Below are 25,662 nucleotides of genomic sequence, written 5' to 3' on the forward strand. Positions count from 1 at the left end.
GCAGTTTTCTAAAACCTGAGATATAATGGATGTACAGTAAGAGGAATTTAATGTTGGCAAGCCGGTGTGAGAGGGCAGTAGGTTAAGACAAGATGGAGACCCTTGTCTCTGCACTTCATCCCCCAGAAGGACAATCGTTGGGGTATAAAAACCGGGAAGCAGAGGCTTTCAGGGATGGTCTTTAATCTGCTGTCTGGGAACAGAGAGCAGTTCCTCTGTTATGCAAGAGGGATGCAGAAACAGAGAGAAGCAGGCAAGCAAGCAGGCATTCGGCTGACTGACCTAGCGACAGTTTGGGACTTTCTGAGTTTTAAAGTTTCAGAAAAAGAGATTTTGTTTGGAGGCAGTAAGCAGCTTAGCTGCCCAGCTACTGCTAGAGAGGGAACTGAAGAAGTCTAATGAGAAGCTCAAAGAGGAGCTTAGGCTTTTGTTGGTTTGATTTTTACGTATTTTCCTTTTCACTGTAAATAAAAGAGCTTTTTCTCTTTACCTTTTGGCTGTTTTGTGAGGCTGTTTTGCCTAGACCTGCCTATTAACGATCCTGGTGTCACAGAGCTTTTTATTTGGGCTCTCCGGAGTCGCTGCCAAAGGCTGATTCAATAGGAATGATTTGGCTCTGTAAACTAAAGTTTAAAGTAAACTGAAGTTAAAAGACACTTGTGTCGCAAAACAGAAAAGTGCTACCACACTTATAAAAACGATTTGGGTTGATTATTTCCAATTCACTGTTTGCTGTACTTTTCTCTTGGGTTCACATGCAGCACTGATGATGTTAATGCTCATGCTCATTTTGGATTTACTACATGTTACTGTAATGTAAAAACATATTTTGATACACTGTATTTGCTGACACAGATTGTACTAAAACATGTCCATGTTTTTATCTTCAATCAAGACAAGAACAAAATACTATCGAGTTGATGTAAATGTACATCGGGTCATCTACAATCAACTAAAAAAAACTCATCAGTGACAAAATTGATCAATGTATAGATTTAATTGTTCTGCTGATGGATTGTTATGTACAAATGAGCTGGGTACTTAGTGGTTTGACAAGTTTTAATGCTAGATGATCTTTTGTATTGTATTGCATTTGTATTATATTGAATCTTTTGAACATTTTTAATTTTTCAGCTTCAGAAATGTGGAAGCAGTAAGAATGATGGAAGTGTTAAATATTTTGAAACTGTCAACGCGCGGGGGCGACGAAACAAAAAAACACAACACAGATGAAACCTTTCATGAGATCAATTACGAGGAAAGAAAGCAGCAATTGGGGGCTCAGCTGTCGTGAAGAGCACCCTAACCCCGTGACGGTGTTTGCAAAACAGTGGGAAATGGATCACATCCAGGTTAGGGTTCAGGCTATGGATATGGATCAGGATCATTTAAGCAGAAAGGTCTTGTGCAAATGTTTTAGTAAAGCACCACTTAAAAAAGATGTTCATAAAAATAGAAGAAACTTGTGACAACTCCTACCTGTGAGGTATTCAGGGTCAGGTACAGGGTCAGATAGCTCCTCTTGGCACTGGACCTCTGCAGGGACTGAAGCTACCACCATACCATCTGGAAGCTGCTGCTCAATGCCACGGGCAAAATTCTTCTGCCTGGAATCACACAAATCCCATGCATTATCGTTAATGTGTACAGTACAGTATATTATTCACTTAGAACAAGCTTCTGCTTAAAGCTGTCCAAACAGCAGGGATCACATTCAGATACCAACAAAATCTTCTATGACAGATCATTGAGAAAGAAAATAATCTGCGCTCAGATACTGTTGAGTCAGAAACTTTATTTGCACAGTGTCATTTTTCATAATGTTTTATAACCCCCTGTTCCTATGGTGCAGTATGAATTTCAGTTTTTGACACAGTCATTTGTTATGTTTTATACCTTTTCTGGTAATGATAGTCCTATGTCTGCCTGCTCTGCTCATTTTTAACAACACACTGATTAAACCTGTTACAAAGAGTTAGACCTGTGAAAGCAAAGGATGCTTCACGGTTTACCTTTTAGCCCAAGCAGTTAATCCAACACCTATAGTTAAAAAGATGAGTCTGAATACCAGACATTTACATAAACCGACATTTCTCTACAGAATTTCCCTTAACCTTCAACACCCCAAGTAAAGTATGAAAGCTACTTTCCATTTTTGTATTTAAGATCAACCCCCTGAACTAACTGTCAGTTAGGACTTAGGCCCCTATTTTAGGACTATAAAACCTTTCACAGAGTTCACAGAACACACAAAGACATTTTTAACATTTTAAATTAAGACTAGATATACTGTATATAAGAGAGTGTAAAAAAAACTATGCATCACAAACTCTAAGTTGAGTCAAAATGCATTTTTAAACGCAGTACCTGGTCTTTCTGGAAATAAAGATTTCCTGGATGTTCTGTACATTAGCTAGTAGTCAAATTATGGTGGATTGTTTGGCTGCCTTAGAGGCACAAGAAACGCAAAGTCAACCATCACAGGACAACCCATCCCTATTAAAAACGTGAAACTCAGATAAACAGAAAAATGACTTCTATAGTTTGAGGTAAGAAAATGACAGTAGTGTGACCATGACTCTTTTCTAAAAAAAAAAAATCAAGAAAAAATAAAGTAGTTAACATTTTTGCTATCTGCATTCTTTCTGGAGCTTTTTGTCCAACCTTCACAAAATAATGAAATTACAGCAATTCAAACATAACACAGGTCTTTAAAAGTAGGCAACATTTTAATAGGATTATATTCAAAAGAAAGGAGATTCATTTGCAGTTATTATGAAGGCACATTCCTAAATATAGAACTGAGGTCTTAGAATCACAATAGCTTCCTCAAGCAGCAAAGAGTCTATAATTTCAGACAACTAAATTAGACTGCCCTGAAGAAACATAAGACCATATCTTACTACTACAGTACATTCAAACTATACCAATGAAACAAAAAAACAACAACAATAATGTTCTTACTTTCAATTTAATCCAGTAAGAAAAAAACAAACTCAACTACACATAAATTGTGTATACTATATTATCATCGAAGTGGGTCACAACAATGTGAGAACAGAAATGCCATTCCAAGAAGGGGTTTTAATAGCTGCTTCGATTTCAATTACTAGAGGAATATCCATGGAGGCCCATATCTCTTTTTTGAAATCAGATTTTCACTTATTTTTCTATCACGAGTGAAGAGAAGAAACAAATGGTAAGAGACAAGAGAAAATGGTATCTCACAGACTAAAGTCCTGAACACAAGAGCAAGCACTCAACCACACTGTCACAGTTGTTGCCCTAGCTGCAGTTTGACTGCAGTTACACCTGCCAGAGGAAGACATAATGTCTAAAGAATAATAGTTATTTCAGAGTCGTCACTCAGAAGGAGCAGTCAGGGGTTCAAAAGCACAGTCTCATCAGACACAATAAAGCACATTACCCACTTACAGTCCACTCAAAAGTCCTTTATTGTTGGGCACTCATAAAACGTGTATTGAGTATTAATGTTGTTATTATTATTCCTTGTATTTATATAGTGCTTTTCAATCCTATGTTTCCCAGAGTGCTTTACTTACAGTACATGTACAATATTAGAGGATTCAGACTCGTGTCACATGCAGCAGTTATTCTACCAGTTATTCTATTCTTACCAGTCCCCGCACAGGAATTATTACCAGTCCCCCCCCAGATCGTGCAGAGCAGTGAGAAATTGCTTTGCTGATTGAATCAAGGAAGAAATTCTTATACAAAACATATGAACTAGACTTTAAACTTAAAGGTTTAAAAACAAGAGGAGACCACTCGGCTAACCCACCTTTTTTGGTTTATATTTGCTAATTGACACAATAATCCATTTCTTAAAGTGATGGTATCCACTGTAACAACATGACTCGGAAAAGTTACAAGAAAGATGAAGCCATCTGGCCTTTGTTGCCTGCTTGGCAGTTAGCAGTTATTTGATCCAAGGATCTTATTCAGAAGTTTCTTGAAAGAAGCCAGGACTTAAACTTAAAATACTATGCTGTATTCCAAATGAAGTCTAACTACTACATTGTACAATTTTACCATGACATGCCATGATTGAAATTTACACAATATCCTTAACTATATAATATCGTTGTTTGCCTTTTTTATGGCAACAGAAACATCTACAGCATGTCTTTTTGATCAGTAGCTTCTCCAAGCGTAGTTTCCTCATCATAGTTAACATTTCTGCCACCTGCCCGTAACATTCTACACCTGTCTATGTTACATATCATTCAGCAGGTGTTTGCCCAGTCTTTAATTTTGCACAAATCTTTTCGATCTTCCTTTGTCACGTCTGGAGTGTTTTGTGTATTTTGGGAACAAGTCTGCAGAATTATTAACTAGACCAGAATCTAAATCACTGATATAAATTAAGAAGAACAGTAATGGTTTGCTGGGAGTTCTTCCAGAAACTTCTATGCACGGAGGAGTACCGTATATGTGTCTATTATCAGTAAACTCCCTGCTGTCGTGGACAACATCACATGGAGCTTCAGGAATGAATCTTATTTGAATACCTATATTTCAGTATTGCTTCTCAAAATATAGAGATGTACGAGAGCAATGGATTTTGTAAAAGAAAAGAACAATTTCAAACTATTCTCATAACCGTACCCATTTACCAGACCAAGTAAACCAGACCAGCACTTCAAATATTACTAGTATTTTTAAATATTGCATAGACGTAAATATAATTAAAGTATTTCCTGCTTTAGGCTCCTAAAATGTCTTTATTAGATGTTAAAATAACCTTAAAATCCATCTTTAATATTTTTAGGCTTTTGCTTTCTCATCGGGTATCCATAGAGAGAAGTAAGCCTGAGCCAATTTTATTATTAATTTTACAAACAAGGAAAATAATGTAATAACTTTGTCCATTTTAAATTTGCTCCACAAAGTTATCAATATTATACTTTGCTTGTTTTATGAAAAACCCCAAAACAGCAAACAACATATACTTTAAATGCAAGATATGGCATACTGTAAGTATTTAAGTACAGTCTGTCTAGAAATTACAGTTTTTATTTACCGTTATTTTTTTTTTCTCAAAGGAGCTGGAAGATTAATTCATTATAAAATTCTAAGAATATGCATTTTCATAGTTTATAATAAAAGTAAAACCACTGCAATAGCTATTGTTATAGCTACATTATTTAGTTTGATATTCAAGTAATGTTATCCCTTGGTATAACATTATTGGTGTACCATTACAGAAACTATTGGTTTTCAACTACTGTTTTTCAACTTTATGCCAGCTGGAACTGGGATAAAACCACAGAGCTTTGTCTACCTTCCATGTTACCATGTTACCAAGAGGAGTGGTGTGCATCAAAGAATGTGAGACATTTTTCTTAGTCAACGCCAACGCACTTCAGAACACTAATATCACACCTACAATTTATTATTTTTGTTCTCTACACTGTAAGTTTAAAGAGATATACAGTATGCATAACATGCCAAGCCGTCCTTCTCAATATTTCATGCCATCTGTGTCCAGAAACAAAGGAGGATGTTTTTTTTTCTTGCATTCCAGCATTCACTTAAAAAAAAACAGACTTTTCATTTGTCTTTTTTGTTGAAGCATTCATTCTACTTTGCTTACAAAGACTCACTGCATACTGTACTAAGCACTCAGAAAAAAAACAACAACTGCAAGAAGAGCTGTGCTTTCATCCCTTGGCTCCGTGAATGTAAAGTATTGGGGGTCACAATAAGGTATCCATGGATCACAGCCTTGGATATACTGTACATGCATGGATGTACAGTACTGTATGTAGCAGGAGCCTCTCCAAAGAAAAGTTTATAATTTGAGCCTACGTTTCACTGAAATTACGGTATTGAAAAAAAAATATTTTAGGGCTTTTTTAGAAGTTCACTTGGCTGTTCTATTATTTTTTTTGCTGCAGTTACAGGTTAATCAGCTGTAAAAACAAACGGAAAGAAGAAACAGGATTAAACACCTTTCTATGATACACCTGCCCAAAAAGTTTGTGTTTTTTCTTTTTATTTTTCAACCTTTATTCGTTCCTTCTCATCCGGCACACTCTGATGCAGCTCCCCCACTCGAGCCAGTAGGGAAAAGAAAATGTCTTGCATGTTTTCCATATTGGTGGTTTGCTTTATAAAGGTTGTGCGATACTTTTGTGGTATGTTATGTGCCCTGAGGGGCATTAAAAATGCAAACAAATGCTATTGCTTCCAATGCACATTTGTTGCATTTTTAATGCCTCTCGCTATGTTTACATTTCTGTACTAGCTCTTTTGTAAAACAGCTGTTGAAAATGTCCTGCACTGCAAAATTTCCAGACAGCTGCTTCTGCACATTCCAGCTGGCTATTACAGTCACCTATGGTCACCTTTATGTTTGTGATCTCTGCTCTTTAGCACTGTGATTCCACTTCCTGGGACAGAAAGCTCACTCTAAACTATACTGCAAGAGAGCTTTTGCAAGAAAGTATAAGTATTCTGAAGAAGCATTGCATGTATAATTCTTGCTCTGTGAATACACTTCATTATTCTGAATTAATGCCAATTTATATGTTTATAGTATATTTACAAGGCCTGAGAGCTATCCATCTGCATGGCTCTTGTCACAGGCTGTCGGTCACAATAAAACTGACTAACAAATCCTTAATAACTGCACTGTTTCTCTTGTCTCAATATGGTTTCATGCTGTCACAAGAGACTGAGGAGGAAATTGTGGATGATAGCAAATGATTAATGGTAGCAGAAAGCATGCTTCAGCATGGGTCAATGTCATGTTCGCGGCATGTTTACTGAAATCTTCTAACTACTGAAATAATAATTACGAAGAAAAAATTAATAACTTCTTTACATTCTGTGATAATGTTTGTAAGGTGCAACAAAAATAAATCTTTAAACCATACTTCAAAAAGACTTTCTAACAATCAGACATCCCATTGGTAACACAGATGTCCTAAAAACTTTGCAGTCAGTCCCACATCACTACCAGTTTCCATGGTTGCCAAACACTGAACACTGACCAAAAACGGTACTGAAAAATATTGAAAACATAAACAGTGCTGTGGATGAATTATTCATGTATCAGGTAAACATTCTCAGTTTTAGTACAGAGACAAAGAAGGAGGTTGCTAAAACCAGGATTTTGAAATGTAATGCCATGCAATGCACTAAAATATACTCACTAATAACTTGACAAAACTGGCACTAATGCTTACCGTTTTTAGTTTGAGAAACAGGAAAGAGTAAGTATTTTGGACTTGCTTTTTAGTTTCTGGTATCCTCTTGCAGTGCAAAAGACATGCTATACAGTGTACACTGTACATTCATTGTCATTTCTAATTTCTCCATCAAACAGTATGTGACAAACTATTTGTTTCATGTGATGGGCCTGCAGCCTGTCCTGGGTAAAAGACACCTACTGCTAGGTTAGGCTCAGCACACTGTGACCCTGCATTAGACTCACTGCTTATTGAAAATGGATGGATTGATTTTCCTAGTTGCAGTATTTTGTCAACAGCTGGAGAACTAGAACATGTTTAACTTCAGCATGCTCTATTCCAGGCAAGTAAAAAAAAAACTGAAAGACTAATGAAAATTTTAATATTACATTTTATAATACTAAAAAACCTGCTTTTCATCGGATCATTTCAAAATCCCAAGCATCAGAGCACTGAACAGATTTGTGTATCAGAAGGGAAAAAAAGACTCCAAGCGTTGATCTCAAGGTCTGTAAATATAATAAAGAGAAACTCAATATGTGATCTCAGAGTTGCTGAATTTAATAAAGAGAACTCAGCGCTGCTATCCTACAGCCAGAAAATTCAACAGCAAAAGAAATTCAGCAGCAGAATCACACAGATAGAAAATTCAATAAAAAAAAAGTATTGGAATGGACTGTACAGTATGTCTCCAAGTCTGTAATCTCAATATGAAGAACAATATGTAGAATAATTAATACCAACTGACCTGAAGGCAACTTATCCCAAGGCTGTGAATATTTAAAATATTAAAACTTACTGTCCACGTTTTTTCATTATTTACTTTAGAGATCTCTATTTAGGAAATATGTGGAAATTAATAATCAAACTCAGTAAATAACATAAAAGATAATATCAGGGATAAGCATATACTTTGTGTATCAAGTAAATTTCTACAGAGTATTTAATTAGCAATATTTGTGCATAGTAGAGAGGAGCCTGTGAAGACTGCTAGTTGCAAAGTGTGTTTTTCATTCATTTTCTATTTATTTTTAAGTGAAAATGTTTAGATGTTTGTGACAGATTTGTTTTTGCTGTTTTGTTTGACTCAACACTATAAACTGACACAAGACAAACAATGATCTTGTAATACAGGAAATTAAATCGTACTCCACTACTCTTCCAAGGTGTTGGGAAAGTATTTTCTATTGGATCACCTATTACATATTTTGTCAATCACAAAAGGAATGAAGTCTACTTAAAATACATGGAGACATTATTCAGCTTAGATATCAGAAGAATAATTTCCTTTTTAAAAAAATGACAGGTACAGAATAATGTGTATTGTTAAAATGAAAGAAAAAGCTAGGAAAACATTGAAATTGGTTTTTAAGTTTCTTTCCCTTTAAAGGCTCGCTGGCTTATAAAGTCAGAATAATACAGTATCTTTTTGCTTTCAGCAGACAAACATGTCTAGATTATGGTGACATCATCTTAGATCCCAATACATTTGACTGTTTGGGCAAACACAGTAAGTCAAACCCAAGTTAAAGCTATCAAATCACAATTATTCCTGATCCTAAAGTGCCATTTTTAAACAAGAATGAAGAACCATGATCACCATGCATCAGATTATTAAAAAATGTAAAGCACTTAACATATTGTATGTACTGAAAAGAATGCTATATCAACACCATGTAGAATTACTGTATAATAATGTACAGATTACTTGATTTTTTTTTTAGCATTAAAATATAGCCTGTACATACAGTATGGGACACCTTGAACTTGACTCAATGATAATATTTATATCTTCACACTTCATACCTTAAATGCTAGAAGTGCACTGCTTTTAACCCATTTACCTCCCTTGCTTGACAGAGTTAAAGGTTGGCCAGCTGTAATTTATTTCATCCACGCAGAGAGAGAAGACACTTAAATCCATCTACCTGCTGTTTTGTGCTTCACTTATCCAGCGCTCCTGTAACAGAACCAAAATGCATACACTGGGAGCCCCAGTGAAGACACATTTACTTCACTTTATGACCTCGTCATGCTGCAAAGATTTGTCTTGAAAAATCAGGAAGCTACTGTGACACAGCATTTTACGGTTTTGTATTAACAAAACTATTCAGCTCTGCACACTGGAACTCCATCACGTGAACCATCTCTCATCAGACTGCAGTTCCACAGTCATGGCCAGGGGTAAAGCAGAAATGGAATAAGACTACATAAAACAATTGAAGGTACGGAAATTAGTTTTATAAAGATAGCAGATGCAATTTATATAAGTTGCTATAGGCATTGCATAATACTATTCTGTATTTACCTATTCTATGAAGAACTTTACAAAACATTAATAATGCACCTAGATAGTGGAAGAACTCAGCAGTGTTACGATTAATTGGTTTTGTCACAGAGATATGAAGACTTTATAAAATGTGACATTGCTTAACCAACTGGAGGACAAAGCCAAATTTGCATGGCCAATTGCCCAATTATGTCACTAATTACTGTATCTGTCCCCCCAAAAACCAAACATCCCTAAATTTATGTTTTTTTTTCCAGCTCTGTCTCTTGAGGTAGTACTCTGCACTACTAAAGTCAAAGCAGATAAAGTCTTGAACTTGAACAAAATTACTGTTATGGAATTGCAGCAAAATTTCCTTCCTGTACATTTAATGAAGCAGTTTTGTTTAAGGAGATACATTCGTATGCCTAAACATTCCCTAAAGTTACATTTATATTAAAACAGGTAAATGTTTGTCAAAAACATTAAATCATAAAAATAAGATAAAATGGTTCATCCACAATAAATTATTTGCTACAAACAGTCATTAGACCATATATTATTAACAGAATGAAACAAGTCTTCAAAAACAGGAAGCAACAGGCACAAGTCTACACTATGGCACATAGATTTGTGCATATTTACTCATTTCAAAGAACAGAGAAAGCCAGGGACCTTGGGAGAAGATTCTGCACCTTTTAATAATGAAAGCAATAGCCTCCAGCGCACTATATAATCTTTCTTCCTCAAGTTCAAATTTTACATTTTAATTAAGTGTGCAGATAAGGTATACTTCTGGTTGGGGGAGAGAAACACCCCACTGTGCCTTTTGAGGAGGGGGCAATAGTAATCATGAGTCGTGGCAGACTTAATGAGAACAAAGGGCAATAAAATATTCATCAAAATCTGCTCTTAGAATATTGCATAAAAGAATGGATCTTGAGCCGAATGAAGAAAAGTAATTAGAAGGGCTGACATCTGAGGTGCATGCCTTTAAAGTCATAGCCACTTCACACAGAAAGTATCCCCACTGTACCTTCCGCAACAGAACTGCTGTTAGGCACGGACAGAATGACATCACATACTGTAGGCTAATCCCCACATCATCCCTACCTCTGTATGAAACACATTTGGGTCATTGATGTTTTTTTTTCCCCAAAAAAACTTGAACCTCAAAAGAACATTTTTTTTTCCCCCATGAAGAGCTTTTCTTCATTTAAATGCTTGCTCTTAGCTTTTGTTTTCAGGTTTTTATTCTTTTTTTGGTATTTCTTAATACAGATCTCTTAAGCACCCTGCGGAACACTGTTGCAAAGGGTACTAAAGCAAATGAAATGGATTGATTAATTGAATGATAGATGGATGATTAGATACTGAAACCCTTGAAAATGTTTAAGTTTCAGACAAAAAAAACAAGATCAACAAATCTTGCAACCAGGGGTTCCCCACTTTTAACCTAAAAGGGGCTTCTGTATGCTTATTGTCACTGGTTACCTATCCAAAGAGAGTAATTTATTTTTAGGGAAAATAACACTTAAATTCATACTCCCTGTGTATAGAAAAACTGAGTTAGAGCATCAGGATGCTGTTCTGAACTGACCACTCCTCACAAATGAAACCAAATGACTACACGCAGGTGATTCAAGACCACTCTCTACTAAATAAGCCTAGTAAACTCTCTTCCCTGGACTTCATTGTGAACCAGAATGGAGTGCAATTCTACAAGTCACATCTGCATATCTCACTCACACAGGATTGCTGTCTTATAAACATTTTTCCCACAGCTGTTTCCAATCTTTCTTCTACTTGCTGCAAGCTGAAAATAATTGTTTTTATATTTCAATCTGTTTTTCAATCCGTAGCACAAAGAAACCATATTCATATTCTGGAATTCCTGAGCATGTTTTCAGAAAGTCTATAAATGTATAGTGTCACATTTGGAGATCTAGTTATGTATCTGCATACTTATCAAATTGCTGTATATGCATATTTTTATTAATACAAATATATCTTTAAATTATATGTGGCACTTAAATCACACTTCTTTTTTCTTACTTCTGTATCATGAAGCCTATATATTTAGCCATTAATTTTTGAAAATGCATTGCAATTTGTCATTCTTGATTTTTAGAAGCTTGTAGTTTAGCTGCTTAACAGATGTTTAGTGCCATTCCTGAACTGTGGGGGAGCCTTTTGAAGAACCGCCAGTGAAAATCCAAATCCCACATTGGTGAAAGTATGAAGCAGACTAACACAGCTCATTCTGAAGACTTACTCTGATGAGGTCCCATGCCATGTCACACTTCATTAATTGGTCTTATCTGAGGATTAGTACAAAGTTGCAAAAAGACCATCCATTATTGTTTACATTTTTGGAAGCACTTAGACACAGTACCTTTTATTGCGGTTGGCTTTGATTTAACAAGGTCTAATGTACATGTGCAGTTGTAATGATTACTTTTCCAAAGAAATATAATCCTCTTCAATCACAGGTTTAAATTATTCTAGCTACTTACAGTACCTCATGTGTTTAACCGATTACTGCTGAGCACTGGCTTATACAACTGTTATTATTGAATCTTAGCACATAGAAGTTGATATACTGTTTGGTAACAGCCATTTATTATTTTAACAGATACAGTAGCAGAACAAAACAACATGAGCAGTTTTGAAGATATCCAATCATGTCCCTACCAGAGTTGTTCCTAGCATGGGTGGGTAGTGGTGGAGGTAAAGTCAGATCAACTGCTCTGGGCCCTGTGCTTTAGTGATGGGCCCCACCCCTGAACACTGCGTTAGGCACAAGGCCCTGCTGTGCGCATGTATCACAATTGAAAATTAAATTATTTAAATCAAATATGGTCAGAGAGTACCTGGGAAGAGACATTTTACAGTCCTATGGTACATGCACAGAACTGTAAAACTGAGGTCCTGTAGGCATGCGATGGGCATGCGAGCATGCAGTTTCTTAATGCATTTTGGTTAATCAGTAGTGGCTCATTAGAGATGAGGAGACTGACAGAGAATCTCTGTTGACAATTCCTACCCTGCTGACTGCTATGACCCAGTCACAGAGGCATCAGGGGAACTAAACTTTTCTACGTTACACATGATTAAGAACCACATAAGTCTGAAGAGAGGCTGTGTGTAATTTAAATTTGCAGCAAGGAAAGCCTACAATGCAGGCAGAGCACCATTGATTGTGCCATGCATGTCTTATAGTACACACAATGAGGGAAACATACTGTTATACCATTCATGGTGAACATAAGGTGCTGCTACACTTGAAGTTTGTTCTCATCTGTATAAATTAAGTGAGCCCCACTTTCCCTGGGCCCTCCAGACATTGGATTTGAAAAGGTTCCTCAAACCTAAAAATACGAGTCTCAAACAATCAAATCCAGTGAAAAAAGCTCTTGGAAATTGATTGTCTCCAAGTTGGCGTCTTTCTTAGGTAAATCTTCAATAAGCTGAAAAGTGCTGTAAAAATAGGTGTCTCTTGTCTCTTGGGGGACAACCTGGGTCCCTGTCCACTTGCTTCTATAATAGGAATGAAATTCAAGTAGACTAAAGGGAAACTAGTTTCATACCTTCCAGGTTCTAAGCTATTTTTTTAACCAGCAAGAGTTAATGTTACAAGGCAAGTATTGACAACAACAAACTAAGGAATGGGCGTCAGACAACCATTTTGGTTTATGCAACAGAGGATTCAGATTTAGAGGCATTCTGTCATCTGACAGATGGTAGCTTCTCACCACTGGCTCCTCAGCCGAGCACATACACGAAGCACCAGTTAATTGGCTGCACAGCTTCTATGGTGTGGGTGTGTAGTACTGTATGTCTCTGCAACCTGCAAGGCAACCTTCTGAAGAACTGTAGATCTGAATGCAATTAAACCAAGTTAAAATGAAAACTAAGTTTCACACCAATCACTGCACTGGTTTCAAGACAATGGCAGACCGAGTTCTACAAAGAAAATGTCAGTCAAACACCCATTGTGGTAGACGTAGGAACAATACGTTGGTAGGATCTGAACAATGCACTGTTTCTTGCCCAGAGAACTAATAATATACACAATCATCAAACTAGTCTACATGAATGGATATATATTTACATTCCATTGCCTACAGAATCTAATCAATTTCGTACTTTAGTACCATGATAGCAACACCCTAAACTGAATGTTTTACATAAAGGCCTGAAAATTACTTGCCTCAAAGATAAGCAGTACTCAGAATTAGCAGTATAAAATTGTGAAGTTAAACATTGTTCAGGTAAGAACAGGGGTATCATACTGCAGTTTTTTAATCATTCAACTGAATTTATGATTAAGTGTGTGAAGTGATGGATGATTCATATAGTATGGAAAAATTCATATAAAGTAATCTGAATAACAATCTAATCAGTCCTGCGAGTCAAAACTCGAATGTTACAATTTCACGTGAAATATTTAATCAATTCTGCATTTTATTAAATTGTTAATGACAGAGTCAGAAACTCTTAACAATTTATATTATATCATGTAAAGATGCTGAAACACATTAAATATAAAACAACATAAAGTTGATGTCTTCATTTTTATGTTTAAGAACATTTCAATTCTCTGGATCACCCATCTATTTTTTTCTCAGTATTGCACTTAAAGCACTCCTGAGATTTTGATTAAATTTTTAAGTTTTGAATTACAATGTCATGTCACTGTATTGCATTACTTAAAGACCTGACACTGTTCTGTGTCAGTCTAGCCTCTTTTTTCATAAAGCATTCCAAAGTTTCTTCTGGCCCAATTATGTTCCATTAAACTTGTGTGGCTCATGGTCAGTTTTAATTTACTTCTTGACATTACTTTTAATTATGCATTTCTTAACTGCATTAACCAAGACTCCCAAAAGCTTTCTCCTCAAGACGCAAGCTTCCATAGAAACAGTTACAGTTTTTCAAATTCTGACCCAACCTTTATTCTCTTGGTAACTTCAAATTAGATCAGTGCAAACATTTGAGACCCAGTTCCTTGTAGACATTAATTACTTTTTCTCGTTTGCATGCATCCACCAACTAGGCAGTGTACTCTTTAAGTACCGGAGCTGCCAACAGCTTCAAGAATCTATGTGGACTGTTCAAAATTTAATTTTAGCTGCACAGATGCTTTTTTGACCTCGCGACTCATTGACTTCAAAACCTCAGCATAAGCACAAAGCAGTAATCTCTGTGTGAGTACTTTAGTAATTAAAAACTTCAAAGCAATTTCATACAGGTTCCATCATGTTTTTCATATGGAGCTCAAAGCAGTTTATACATACACAGAACAGTGTATAAACAATTCACCCTAAAGTATTTCACCAATGGAGGAAGCTCACTAATTTTCTAAAAAAAGTATTATTTTTGTTTGTGGCATAGATTTTAAAAAGAGCTATTTATTCACATTTCAAATTTTAACAGTATTTAATAATATGGCTAAATAGTAGCAATTGTAATACTATACCAAAAAAGTGACCCAAATGACTCCAAACTAAGCAGAAAGATTGAAAGTAAGAGTTTCAAAACTGGCAAAATACGGCCAAATTTTCCTTTCGAGGAACAAGAGAACATTTTCCTAAATTACAAATGCATCCTAAAGCACAATGTCTAAGTGTCCAAACCCTAAACCTAACTCAAGCACTTCTAGAACATGTACCAAAAACGTGCCTAAAACACACGTTTCAAAAGAGACCCACATGACTCCAGATTAGGCAGAAAAATCTACAGTAACAGTTTTAAGTATTTCAAATGTATCTGCAGTGAGTTTCCTTTACATTTCCAGTATTAAAAGCTGCTGAAAAGGAGTAGAAAATAAGCATTTTTTGTACAGTTGACAGGTTTGGATTAAACATACCACCAATATTTGGATAAACCTAGCATTTTATTTGGAATGAAATGCAAAAAACAAGAGATTTTACCATGTAGAAAGTGTGTTTTCAAACTTTTGTTTTTTGACTATTTGGACAGGTGTGTTGTGTAGCAAAAAAACTGCAAAATTGGGCCAAATTTTTTTCTTGAGCAAACAACATTTGCTTTTCCAGCATTTCAAATGCACACTAAAGCACGGGAAACACAATTCAAAATGTCTAGGTGGTCTTCAAACCCCAACCCTAACCCTACAGTAGCTCGGGTACTTCTAGAACATATCCCAAAAAACTTGCCTTAAACACATGTGTTCTAAAAGTGAACCAAATGACTCCAGACAAGGCAGTAACATCAAAAGAATCAGTTTTAGGTCTTTTAGATGTATCTGCAGTGAATCTGCTCTAATTTTCCTTTATATTTCCAGTATTTACGTCTGTTTTAACCTGTTGATGAAATGGTGTACAAAATACAGCGGTTTGGTGCCATTGACAAGTCAGCATTATAAATACCACCAATAGTTGGCAAAGCTTATCATTTTATTTGTGTTGAAATGCAAAAAACAAGAGACTTTAGTATGTAGAAAGTGTGTTTTCAAACTTTTGTTTTTTGACTATTTTTGACAGGTGTGTTGTACAGCATAAAAAATGCTAAATTGGGCAAAACAATTTTCTCGAGCAAACAACAAAGAAACGCTTTTCCAGCATTACTTCCAGCATTTACTTAAGTATGGCAAACACATCCGAAAATGTCTAGGTGGTGTTCAAACCCTAACCCTAGCTCGGATACTTCTAGAACATATCCTGTATGTTTCCCCCACAGTAAAAAAAGCCCAGATAGCCGGGAGCCATGTCACTCAGCAACTCACAACTGGCAACCCACTGAAGTCAAGTAGGTGTGAGCCTGGTCAGTACCTGGATGGGAGACCTCTTTGCTTCTGGAAGAGGTGTTAGTGGGGTGTGTAGGGGGTGCTGTCCTCTGGGTAAAACATTAAACTGAGGTGACACTCTGTGGTCATTAAAAATTCCAGTGCACTTCTCTAAAAGAGTAGTGGTGTTACCCTGGCGTTCTGGCCAAATTGCGCATTGGCCTTTACCCATCATGTGGAGGGGGGTCTCCATTATCTACTGTATAACACGCTTGCATTGGAGTGTCCAGAAAAGTGCTATATGAGTGTAAGGAATACATATGACTAGATATTACAAGTCTTCATAGTTCCATCAGACTAATGTGTAGGCAAAGGAGCTGAGGAATACTGAAGACACTGTAATGTCTATTTGTCCCATGTATTTCAGGTACTCTAATTTTGTTTTGTATATGCCTTTCTTGTTTCTTTTTATCGCTGTGTACAGTATTAATATAGTATATAAAGGTGTTGCATATTCTGTTTAGTAACACAATATGCCAGATTTGACTGTATATTCAGACTGAATTACCATTTGTAATTGGTTTCTAGGCTCTGTGAATGGCCCACCTGAATGTGATCTTGAGAATCTGCCCGGATGTGATCTCCTTGGTGTGGTTATTGTAGCCGTAGAAGAGCTCCCCAAACACTGTCTGGTTGGCAGGGATGTCAGCTGCTTCACCACAGTCCAGGCCTTCAGTACAGGCCTCGGAAATGGGCTGGCAGGAACGTCCATCTGGTCCACGTTTATAATCTTCAATACAACTAACAGCGCAAATGACAAGCAAATGATCAGCATTACACATAAACCATTTAGAAAATCAGACATCATATGAACATGCTTCTAAGGCAGAATAAATGCAGCATTAAGCACAATTCCTAAAGCTGTTAGAGGATGATATATATTTGTTTGGGAGAAATGCGCAATAAAATATTTATTAGGTTGGACATGACTTAAGCAGATTGTTTATGAGTCGTACAACAGGTTTATGATTTTTCGGCTGGTTTCATTTGAAGAAGCAAGTAAAGTGCAATATGGCTTTCAAGATGAAAAATTAAACTGTAATCCGTGGTATATTTTCAAAATAAAACACTGATGAATCATAATTCAACACATTCTGTAATGATTCCATAATGTCAGAATTTCAACAAGACAACAGATAAGTTGGAATTTACAGTATGAATCGGTTTGGCGGTTTCTGATTTACAGTAAGGAAAATGTGTATGTGGAGCAGAAAGTTTAGATTATAAATCTGATAGAAGCCTTAGGGATTTAAGATACTGCAATTCTCAAAGCAGTTGATTGCCATTGTAGGTTTGTAGGAATCCTTTACAATTTAATCAAAATTCTTTACAAAAACAGAGAATAAATTTGGCTCCAAAAACAAAACTCCTGGTTTGTGCACTGCACAGCTTAAAGTATTGAGGTACATTATTTGAAACTTGGTAATAATGGCCGTTAAACAGGTCATTCTCTTAGGAAGTGATTTTGTTTAGTATATAGAATGGTTATACACATTCATAGCCGATTAACCCTTCAGTACATGAGAAGCACACATCAGTGACATTCCAAGCATCTCAGAAGTAGATACAGGTAGGTCTGGGCGATATGGCCAAAAACATTATCACGATAAACATTTTCATATCAGTCGATATCAATAATTATCACGATAAATGTCAAATCATTATTTCTTTCAAGTTTAAAAGCAGATTTTTTCTCCTGAGTGAAAGTTGAAGAAACCAGTTAATTGGTAAATTAAACAACTCTTTATTTTAAGAACACAACAAACACTTGCCAAACAGCAGAAACATTAAACAAATCTGAGGTAGAGAGTATTCAAGTCTTTTTTATGTCAAAATATGCATGAGTAAAATTGACAAAATAAATATCTTAACAGAAAAATTAAATACTGCAGTGTGATAAAACACATATAGAAGATGGCTCAGACAGACTGCAAAGTTTAAAGTGCTCTGTTTTATGTCTGATCGTAAATAGCCAAAATATCTCCAAATTACTGAAGTTGAATGACCTTTTCTGTCATCGTCCTTTGAGCTGGTCGTTGGCAGCACTACATTTGCTTCAGTGTTGCTCATTTCTCCACTCTAACTACAATCCTGTCAGCCACCACCGTGTGGGTAAACAACACCACGTTAGCTGCCCGGTGTGCAACACACCCGCGCACTCACGCAGTATTTTGTGCGCATACGCAAAGCATAAACATATATAGCGAACATTTATCGAACTTTTGTTAAAATTATATTGAGAAAAATTATATTGCGATAATTATCATTATCGAATTATCGCCCAGCCCTAGATACAAGTATGTGAAACAAGGCTATACAGTATATAATATAATATAAATACGCTGCATTATTGTGGCTAAGGCATTTCAGTTTAGAAAGCACAAATCTGGAGTTATTCTGCTTGACCTGCAGCATGTAGATTCTGATTAGTTTTTATATCACTGATCTCTCAAACTAACTGTCTTAGCATACTCGGGAATCTGACAAACCAGGTATTAAAAGCTAAGGGCCTAAAATCTTAAGCGGTCTTTACCATGGCTCACATAAGACTATTCAAACAGCTTCACACCCAGTGCCCTGGGGTGCTTAAACATAAAAGGTACATTAAAAATGCAAATTGCATGACATTGTTTTGCAATTCAGGTTTCATGCATAGATGACAGATTTTACTTGTGTTTGTGCATTCAATCCAACTGATTTTATGCTAAAGAAGGAAAGTGCATTGAATGAAATGCACTGGAGGGCAGAAAAAATGTAATATATTCTCATCTTGAAATTGCAATAATGTTCTTTGGCGTTTACCAAAATACATTTTTCTGATTATTGTTTCATTACAGCACAAAACCTATTTAGCCAATATCATGCAAGTAATCTATTATTCATGACTAACATCGATCACTGTATAGCATGCAAGAATTGTTCTACTGTACCACCTCAGATAGACCAATCTCATGTTCTGCCAATTCTAAAAATACTGTACTCAAATTTTGTTTTGTCTATTATAGTGGGAGATACTGTATATCCCAGATCTCATTAACCGATCACTGTAGATTTCAAACAAAAAAATGATCCACCTAATCAGATGTTACTGCTTTGCTCTTTTTACATTGTATTGTTTTTTGTAAGACAAAAGGAAAAGAAATCTTAATTTACTGTTAGATTTTTTATTTAAAAATACCTAAATATTTTCCTAATACCTGGACACTACAGGTGAATGATGTTGACGCCGGTTCTAAATGCCTGTATAATATATTTCTTATTCAAACTGAGGCTGATTTCCTGTCAGATTAACTTGATTAAGTGAGTAACTCAGACACACTATCAAGTATCACCTCAAGAGTGAGATGCCACTGAAGTCACCCATATGATAATGACAGCTGAGCAGAATCTAAACTATCGAAGTGGTACCAACAAGATATTCCTCTGGCTATTCTATGCAGACTTTATGAGCTCTTTTCAGAGATCAGTCAAAAGAGGTAACTCAAACAACGCTTAGGTTATGCTGAGATTAAAATCCATTCTTTCTGAGGTGAGATCAAGTGAGATGCACGAACTGAGAAATTCTGCAGTCATTTTAAGAATTCGGAATGAGGAGAATTTTTCACTGAGGACGAATAATAAATCACAATGTATAGTAATATCAAATCTATGCTGTAGCACTTACCCACAAAACATAAGGATATTGTACATAGATGGATCCTCATCCAGGGGTGTCAGTTGTTGAAGACAAAGTTGTTCACAGCCACCATTGAAGCCATCTGAGCAATCAATTCCAATGTGGTGATCATAGCATCCTGTGCCATCCTTCATTGGACTCAGACCAGGGGGGCACTTGAGAAGAGAATATAGATTAGTAAGGTAACTTAGTGTCTTTAGCGTAATGCTGAGTTTTTGAGAATTTGGTACCACGTGTATGCAGCTCCACATCATACCTTCCCCCAGTTTATGTCACGCTTTCCATACGTTCTCCATACTCTACCTTTCACAATGCCATTTGCCATTTCATAGTAAAATATCATACTGTGAACTGCTTCCTTCTGTTACAAATCATACTAGCTTTCATGTACAGTACATGTCAGCAGAGTGATTAACCTTTATTTTTTGATACAATGCAGGGTTTCACTTTATTACATTTCAGTGAGAAGACAAATTTATGTTGGGTATATTACACAGAAAACACATGATACTTTGGCAACAATGTATCTGAGATATAGACAGCAGTGGAAAAAAAAAGATTCACCCTCAGAAAGCTTTTTTTAAAACTATGGGAAGAACAGTTTCCTATCTTTAGATTACAAGTCAGAACCTTCTCAGCCAGATCTCAAATATTTTATTTAGTGAACCGTGAATCTCATACATTGATCTATACCTCATTCGTTTTTATTTAAGAAAAAAACTATTTTGCTTTCTTCCCCCAGGTGTTTCTTAGACCTACGTAATATTCATATATAACTACTAGAACAGAGAATGGGCATTTTTAAATGAAATGATAATAAAAAGAAAAATAATGAAAAAGCATTTATGATAATATGTGTACAATTTTAGCTGAATAAAAATACATATACCTGTACATTTCACCCAGGTTAAAACATAATTGTAATTTAAATATGCGTTACGTGACACATCATCAATGTACTGTATTACTGGGAACTTGATGAAAAGGAATAAAAAATAAACTTCTATTAACGAAAGATAAAGACAGTTGTAGGATTTAAAATTGAGATATAGTTCAAACAGGGGGCATATACTGTAGTTCCAACTGAATATTAATTTTATAAGTGATTAGACAAGTGTTAGAAAGAAAAACATGCCAGGGTTAAATTACCTGTTCTCTTACTATTTTAATCCTTCTCTAAAGTATTGTCAGTATTCCAAAGGTACAAAAAAATCCCTAGTGTTTTGCACAGCTCCCTAAGCAATTTTTTTTCCAAGTCACAGAATCTTCCGAAATTCAGCTGAAACTTTTCATCTTCCAAAAGTGTCTGACTCAAAAAAATGACTGAAACTTAATAATGGGTTTCTGCTTAAGGAAGACGGCGGATGGACATATCATTATTTTTTGCCTCCAGTCACCATACAGAATCCTTATTAGCTGAATCTTATAGTGATCTGCCCTCATCAATCTAGGGTTTTTCCTTTATGATTGAATCCAAAGGCTGCATCCAGAGTCAAGTCTATAGCCTTCAGAGTGGTAAACCAGAATTTAAACACGCGAGCATGATTTAAATGACTACAGTTTAGGCTTTCTGGCAGATCCATCCCATTCAGAGCCTCGCATGTACATCGTGTACTTTGTACAAGGTCAATATCCTTCACAGCAGATTAGTAGTTTATAATCTCAAAAGTATACTTTTTCAAGTTGAAAGGTTCACTGAATAATTCAAACATACTATTGCAGTATCAGCTAGAGTACATAAATTGAACGTGAACTGAATTTTACTGCTGATGGTTATCAGATCAAGTTTTGTTTTGAGGTGAGCTACACATCTGAACCTCACATGAAACGTTTTGCAAGACCATTATTGTTCAGCTTTGTCCCATTTTCTCTAAGCCTTACACAAAATATATTTCACCTATATTCACAATATGCCTTTCTTCATTTCTCTTCATTATAATTCCCTCTTTCCAGTGTTGAGGAACACTGCTCAAAACCTAACAGCAAGAATCGTCTCGTGTTGGAATCTTTTCCCATACTTTAAAAAAAATCTTTCATAACATGTAAAGACTTCAATGGCTTGACACTTACTGTATGTGTATTTGTCTGATCTTTCATCTGTTTATACAGCTAAACATAACCTTCATTCTAGTGATTCTGGTGTTTCAAATACAACACCATCTTGTACCATTTTACAGGGATATTTTTTCTTATGCCTTCTGGTTCATTGGGTGTTTTTACTTCCTCCCTAAAATCCCACTTGTTAAAAGTAGAACAGATACTGTTTTTATTTCAATGCTAAGTGTTGTTTACTTCTGTTTGTTTTGCATTTGTGATTTCTTTTTCATGCATTGTGCTCTGAGGTCTATCAAAAAATGTTTTAATGCCTAAGGAAATCTGATCAGAACCTTTACTATATCTTTCAGTGGGACACTGCTGCTAAAGTCATCCTACAGACTCTTAAGCAGACAAAAGAGTACAACTAAATAATCTTGGCTAGCATCGTTTAACTTTAAAAATATAATTTATGCTTTAATTTCAATGGAAAAAATATACCATATGCAACATGTCTTGCTTTGGTATAATCATTCTTTCAATCACTCTTTCATAATTTTAATTTAAAACAAGAGAATTCCAATACATGGAATTTTTAGTTTCCACTCACTTTCAGATGTTTACTGTTTGTATTAAAGCACACAAAATGCAAATCTACAATTGATTTTTTTAAAGTGCATATGTGTATTAAGCTGCAAAGGGATGTTTTTGTGTTGTACTCTGTGCTGAAAGCAGGTGTTCCTAAGGTGTTATTGAAGAGCTGCTGATTAATATAAACCTATCAAATCCTCCAGGTCTAGACTTGCAGGATGTTTTGAATAAAGGTCCTCCTGGAGGAGAGGAGAAAGCAAATTAAACACAGCACAGTAAACTTGCATGAGAGTGAAAGAAAAAGGCTCAAATGCACACAAATAATTTTATTGTTGTACATCGTAAAGTTGTTACAAAGAAAATTTCTTCTCACATACGAACTTTTTGTTGAAATTACTTTAAGTACTTCACCACACTCCAAAACTGAAAAATAAATGGTTTAAGAAAGAAAACATGGCATTTGTGAGCATCCTGGGGAAAGTAAAGATTTAATAAATTCTCCTAACAATGACACTGGAAACACCCAACTGATTTTTCTTCTAGAGTAAAACAACCATCAGGTTAAATAATCCTGTAAATAGAATTTTGTACAGTTTAATAATTCCCATTATACTAAAATTGTTGTTCAGAAGCTCAGTCACTGTCACTCATTCAGTTAATCTGAATACTACAACTTGTCTATCTCCCTTATGCTATTTATGTTGAGACTGTAGGTGCCCTTTGGAAGAAAAAAAATGATTTCTCTTCCCCCAAAAGATCCTAAAATTCTGCAAGAGTCTTCTAGTATTTTTTCTTCCAGGGGTTTGCGTTCCTTTGATTAAAATCACCTGCATTTCCCCTGGAAACCAATTACTCAGATGTCTTTTTGATCCAGCTGTGAACCATTCATAACTAACCAGTCCCCTTGGTCTCCTCAGTCCATAATGAAGAATACCATGGAATGTGGCACTTTTCTAGCTGGCCTGTGTTACTACGGCTGTGACTCTGCTGGCACCTCTTCTGTTTCAAGCAAAATATAGAAAACACTCTTCTTGCACAATTTTTCTTAGTTGTAAAATACAACACGCTTGAGAAACACTTTGGTTAATCAAATGTATTTCAAATATACCCTCTGAACCCAATTCCAAAAAGGTACAGTAAGTGAATGGATTGAGAAAAAAAAGACTTTTTTGTACAGATCTGTAACTTGACAGTCATATTAATTTTTTCTATAGGGTTGTGCTTAAAATGTATCTGAAATCAGGATCACCCCATCTGGCCTAACTTCAAGGCATTAAAGAAACTTTGTTTGTGTTTTATTTAGTGGCTGATTGCCTTTTGTCCTTTCATACTGTACAAGCTCTGCAATTCTCACAGTGACTGAGCTATCACACCTGACTCAGTAATTCTGAAAATACGTCATCCCAACTTTTCCTTCTTCTTATTATTATCAACAAACACTAATAATTTGTAACAGAAGCTAGAACATCAAAATAACAGCAATAACCACAGAAGCAGGGCAAAAAGACAATGGAAGGCAAGATATAATTGTTTGTAAAATCAACATTTTTTCTCAAACTGGGAAGGTTGTAATGACTTATGCAAAGAAAGAAAATAGAAAAGATTCTATCTGCAGGAATTGTCTGAAAAATACCTGCATCAGAGATGGAATACATAAGGAGAAATTGCAAAGTGAAACTTCTGTTTGAGGTAAAATGTTGCAAATTGTTTTCCTAATATACTATATATTATAGCAATTGCAAAAACTGTATATTAACTGGAAAAACAAATCAAACATTTCAAAATAAGACATTAAGATATTTTTTTAAGCTCCTCATCAACACAGCATTTTTTTTTCTGACAACAGCAAGAGAATCACACACTATACCCACTAACAGATATATACACTGCTTTACCACAATCTTCTACGATACGTTTTATAGTTAGCAGTTCTTATGGTTACAGATTTAGGTTATGGGTCTCCTGAGCCGTATTCATGCTGTATCAGGATATAAAAGGTTACACCTAATGACTAAAGCCCCCTCTGGTCCCTGGATACATTTGTATTGATTTTGTCACTTTGCTCCTAGCTCTGTGACAACTGATTTATTGCCTCTAATGTAAAGACCGTGGTACATTAAATCTCCTAACTTATCTTCAGCACAGACTCTTTAAATCACCACCACTTTTGCTGGATCAATAAGAATGTGGAAGCAAAATAAGTACAGAGGAATTCATGTACTGATGGCACCATGCTTATATGACCCCATGCTCCCAGGAATTGATTTAAGCAATTAGTTCTACTAGAACATAGGGGAAAAAAAACAGCATTCTTTTTTTTAATCAAATGTCTCATGTTGAGTGCATTCGTCTTGTGCAGCAATATACACAGCTGGAAAGACTGACACACAGATGACAGAAACATTACCATCAACTATCCTGATCTTTTCAGACAACTTCAGATGCTAAGCAAGGATGGGGGCTTGTTCAGAACTGGTATGGGAGACCTGTGAAGAAACACTTGCTTCCTCAGCTGCTGCTCTAAGAGGTGGTGGTCAGCACTTTCCTCTGGACCAGAATGTCAAACCAATGGCCCAGTATACTATAATATGGACATGGTGGTATGGGAGGTGCCATCTTTCAGCTGAGACATTAAACTGAAATATTGATTACCTGTACTTTAAAGAACTCATGATGCTTTTTTAGTAAGGGTTTCAAACCCAATTTCCTGGCTAATCTACATTTTGGACTACAACAATCTGACTCTCCTGAAGTTCTTCTTTAATTCAATCGGTGAATCAGTTTCTTACGTCCCCACCTGATCCACTGTGTAGTGGGGTTGCTGGTGCTGAATGGCTCTGTGTCACCCAGGTGGATGCTGCAGTAAAGTGATGGACAACGTGCCTCCCATCCTATATGTTAAGTGTTGTGGGATCCTTTGGGATGAAAAGCAGTACGTGAACACAGCTATTTAATTTTCAACCATCGATGTGGCAATTCATTCTGTGAATTTTTATATGGCTGTTAAAACCATGAAATTCTTTGATACCGAGTCATGAGGAAGATGTGTAATTTCATTGGTTGTTTA

The 25,662-nt window shown here is 35.8% G+C and overlaps 1 protein-coding gene across 4 annotated transcripts in view; it reads right to left on the minus strand.

Moving 5' to 3' along the window:
• The window catches only part of astn1 (astrotactin 1), a 250,514-nt gene that overhangs the window by 89,757 nt on the left and 135,095 nt on the right, over nt 1–25,662 (minus strand). For all 4 annotated transcript variants that reach the window (XM_069194050.1, XM_006634718.3, XM_069194051.1 and 1 more), the window contains 3 exons: nt 19,959–20,125; nt 16,841–17,035; nt 1,480–1,607 (listed from right to left, as the gene is read on the minus strand). In XM_069194050.1, coding sequence (XP_069050151.1) covers nt 1,480–1,607; nt 16,841–17,035; nt 19,959–20,125 — 490 coding nt within the window. The remainder of the gene's footprint in view (nt 1–1,479; nt 1,608–16,840; nt 17,036–19,958; nt 20,126–25,662) is intronic.

Source organism: Lepisosteus oculatus, chromosome 9 (genome assembly GCF_040954835.1).
Source record: "Lepisosteus oculatus isolate fLepOcu1 chromosome 9, fLepOcu1.hap2, whole genome shotgun sequence".
Taxonomy (NCBI): Eukaryota; Metazoa; Chordata; class Actinopteri; order Semionotiformes; family Lepisosteidae; genus Lepisosteus; species Lepisosteus oculatus.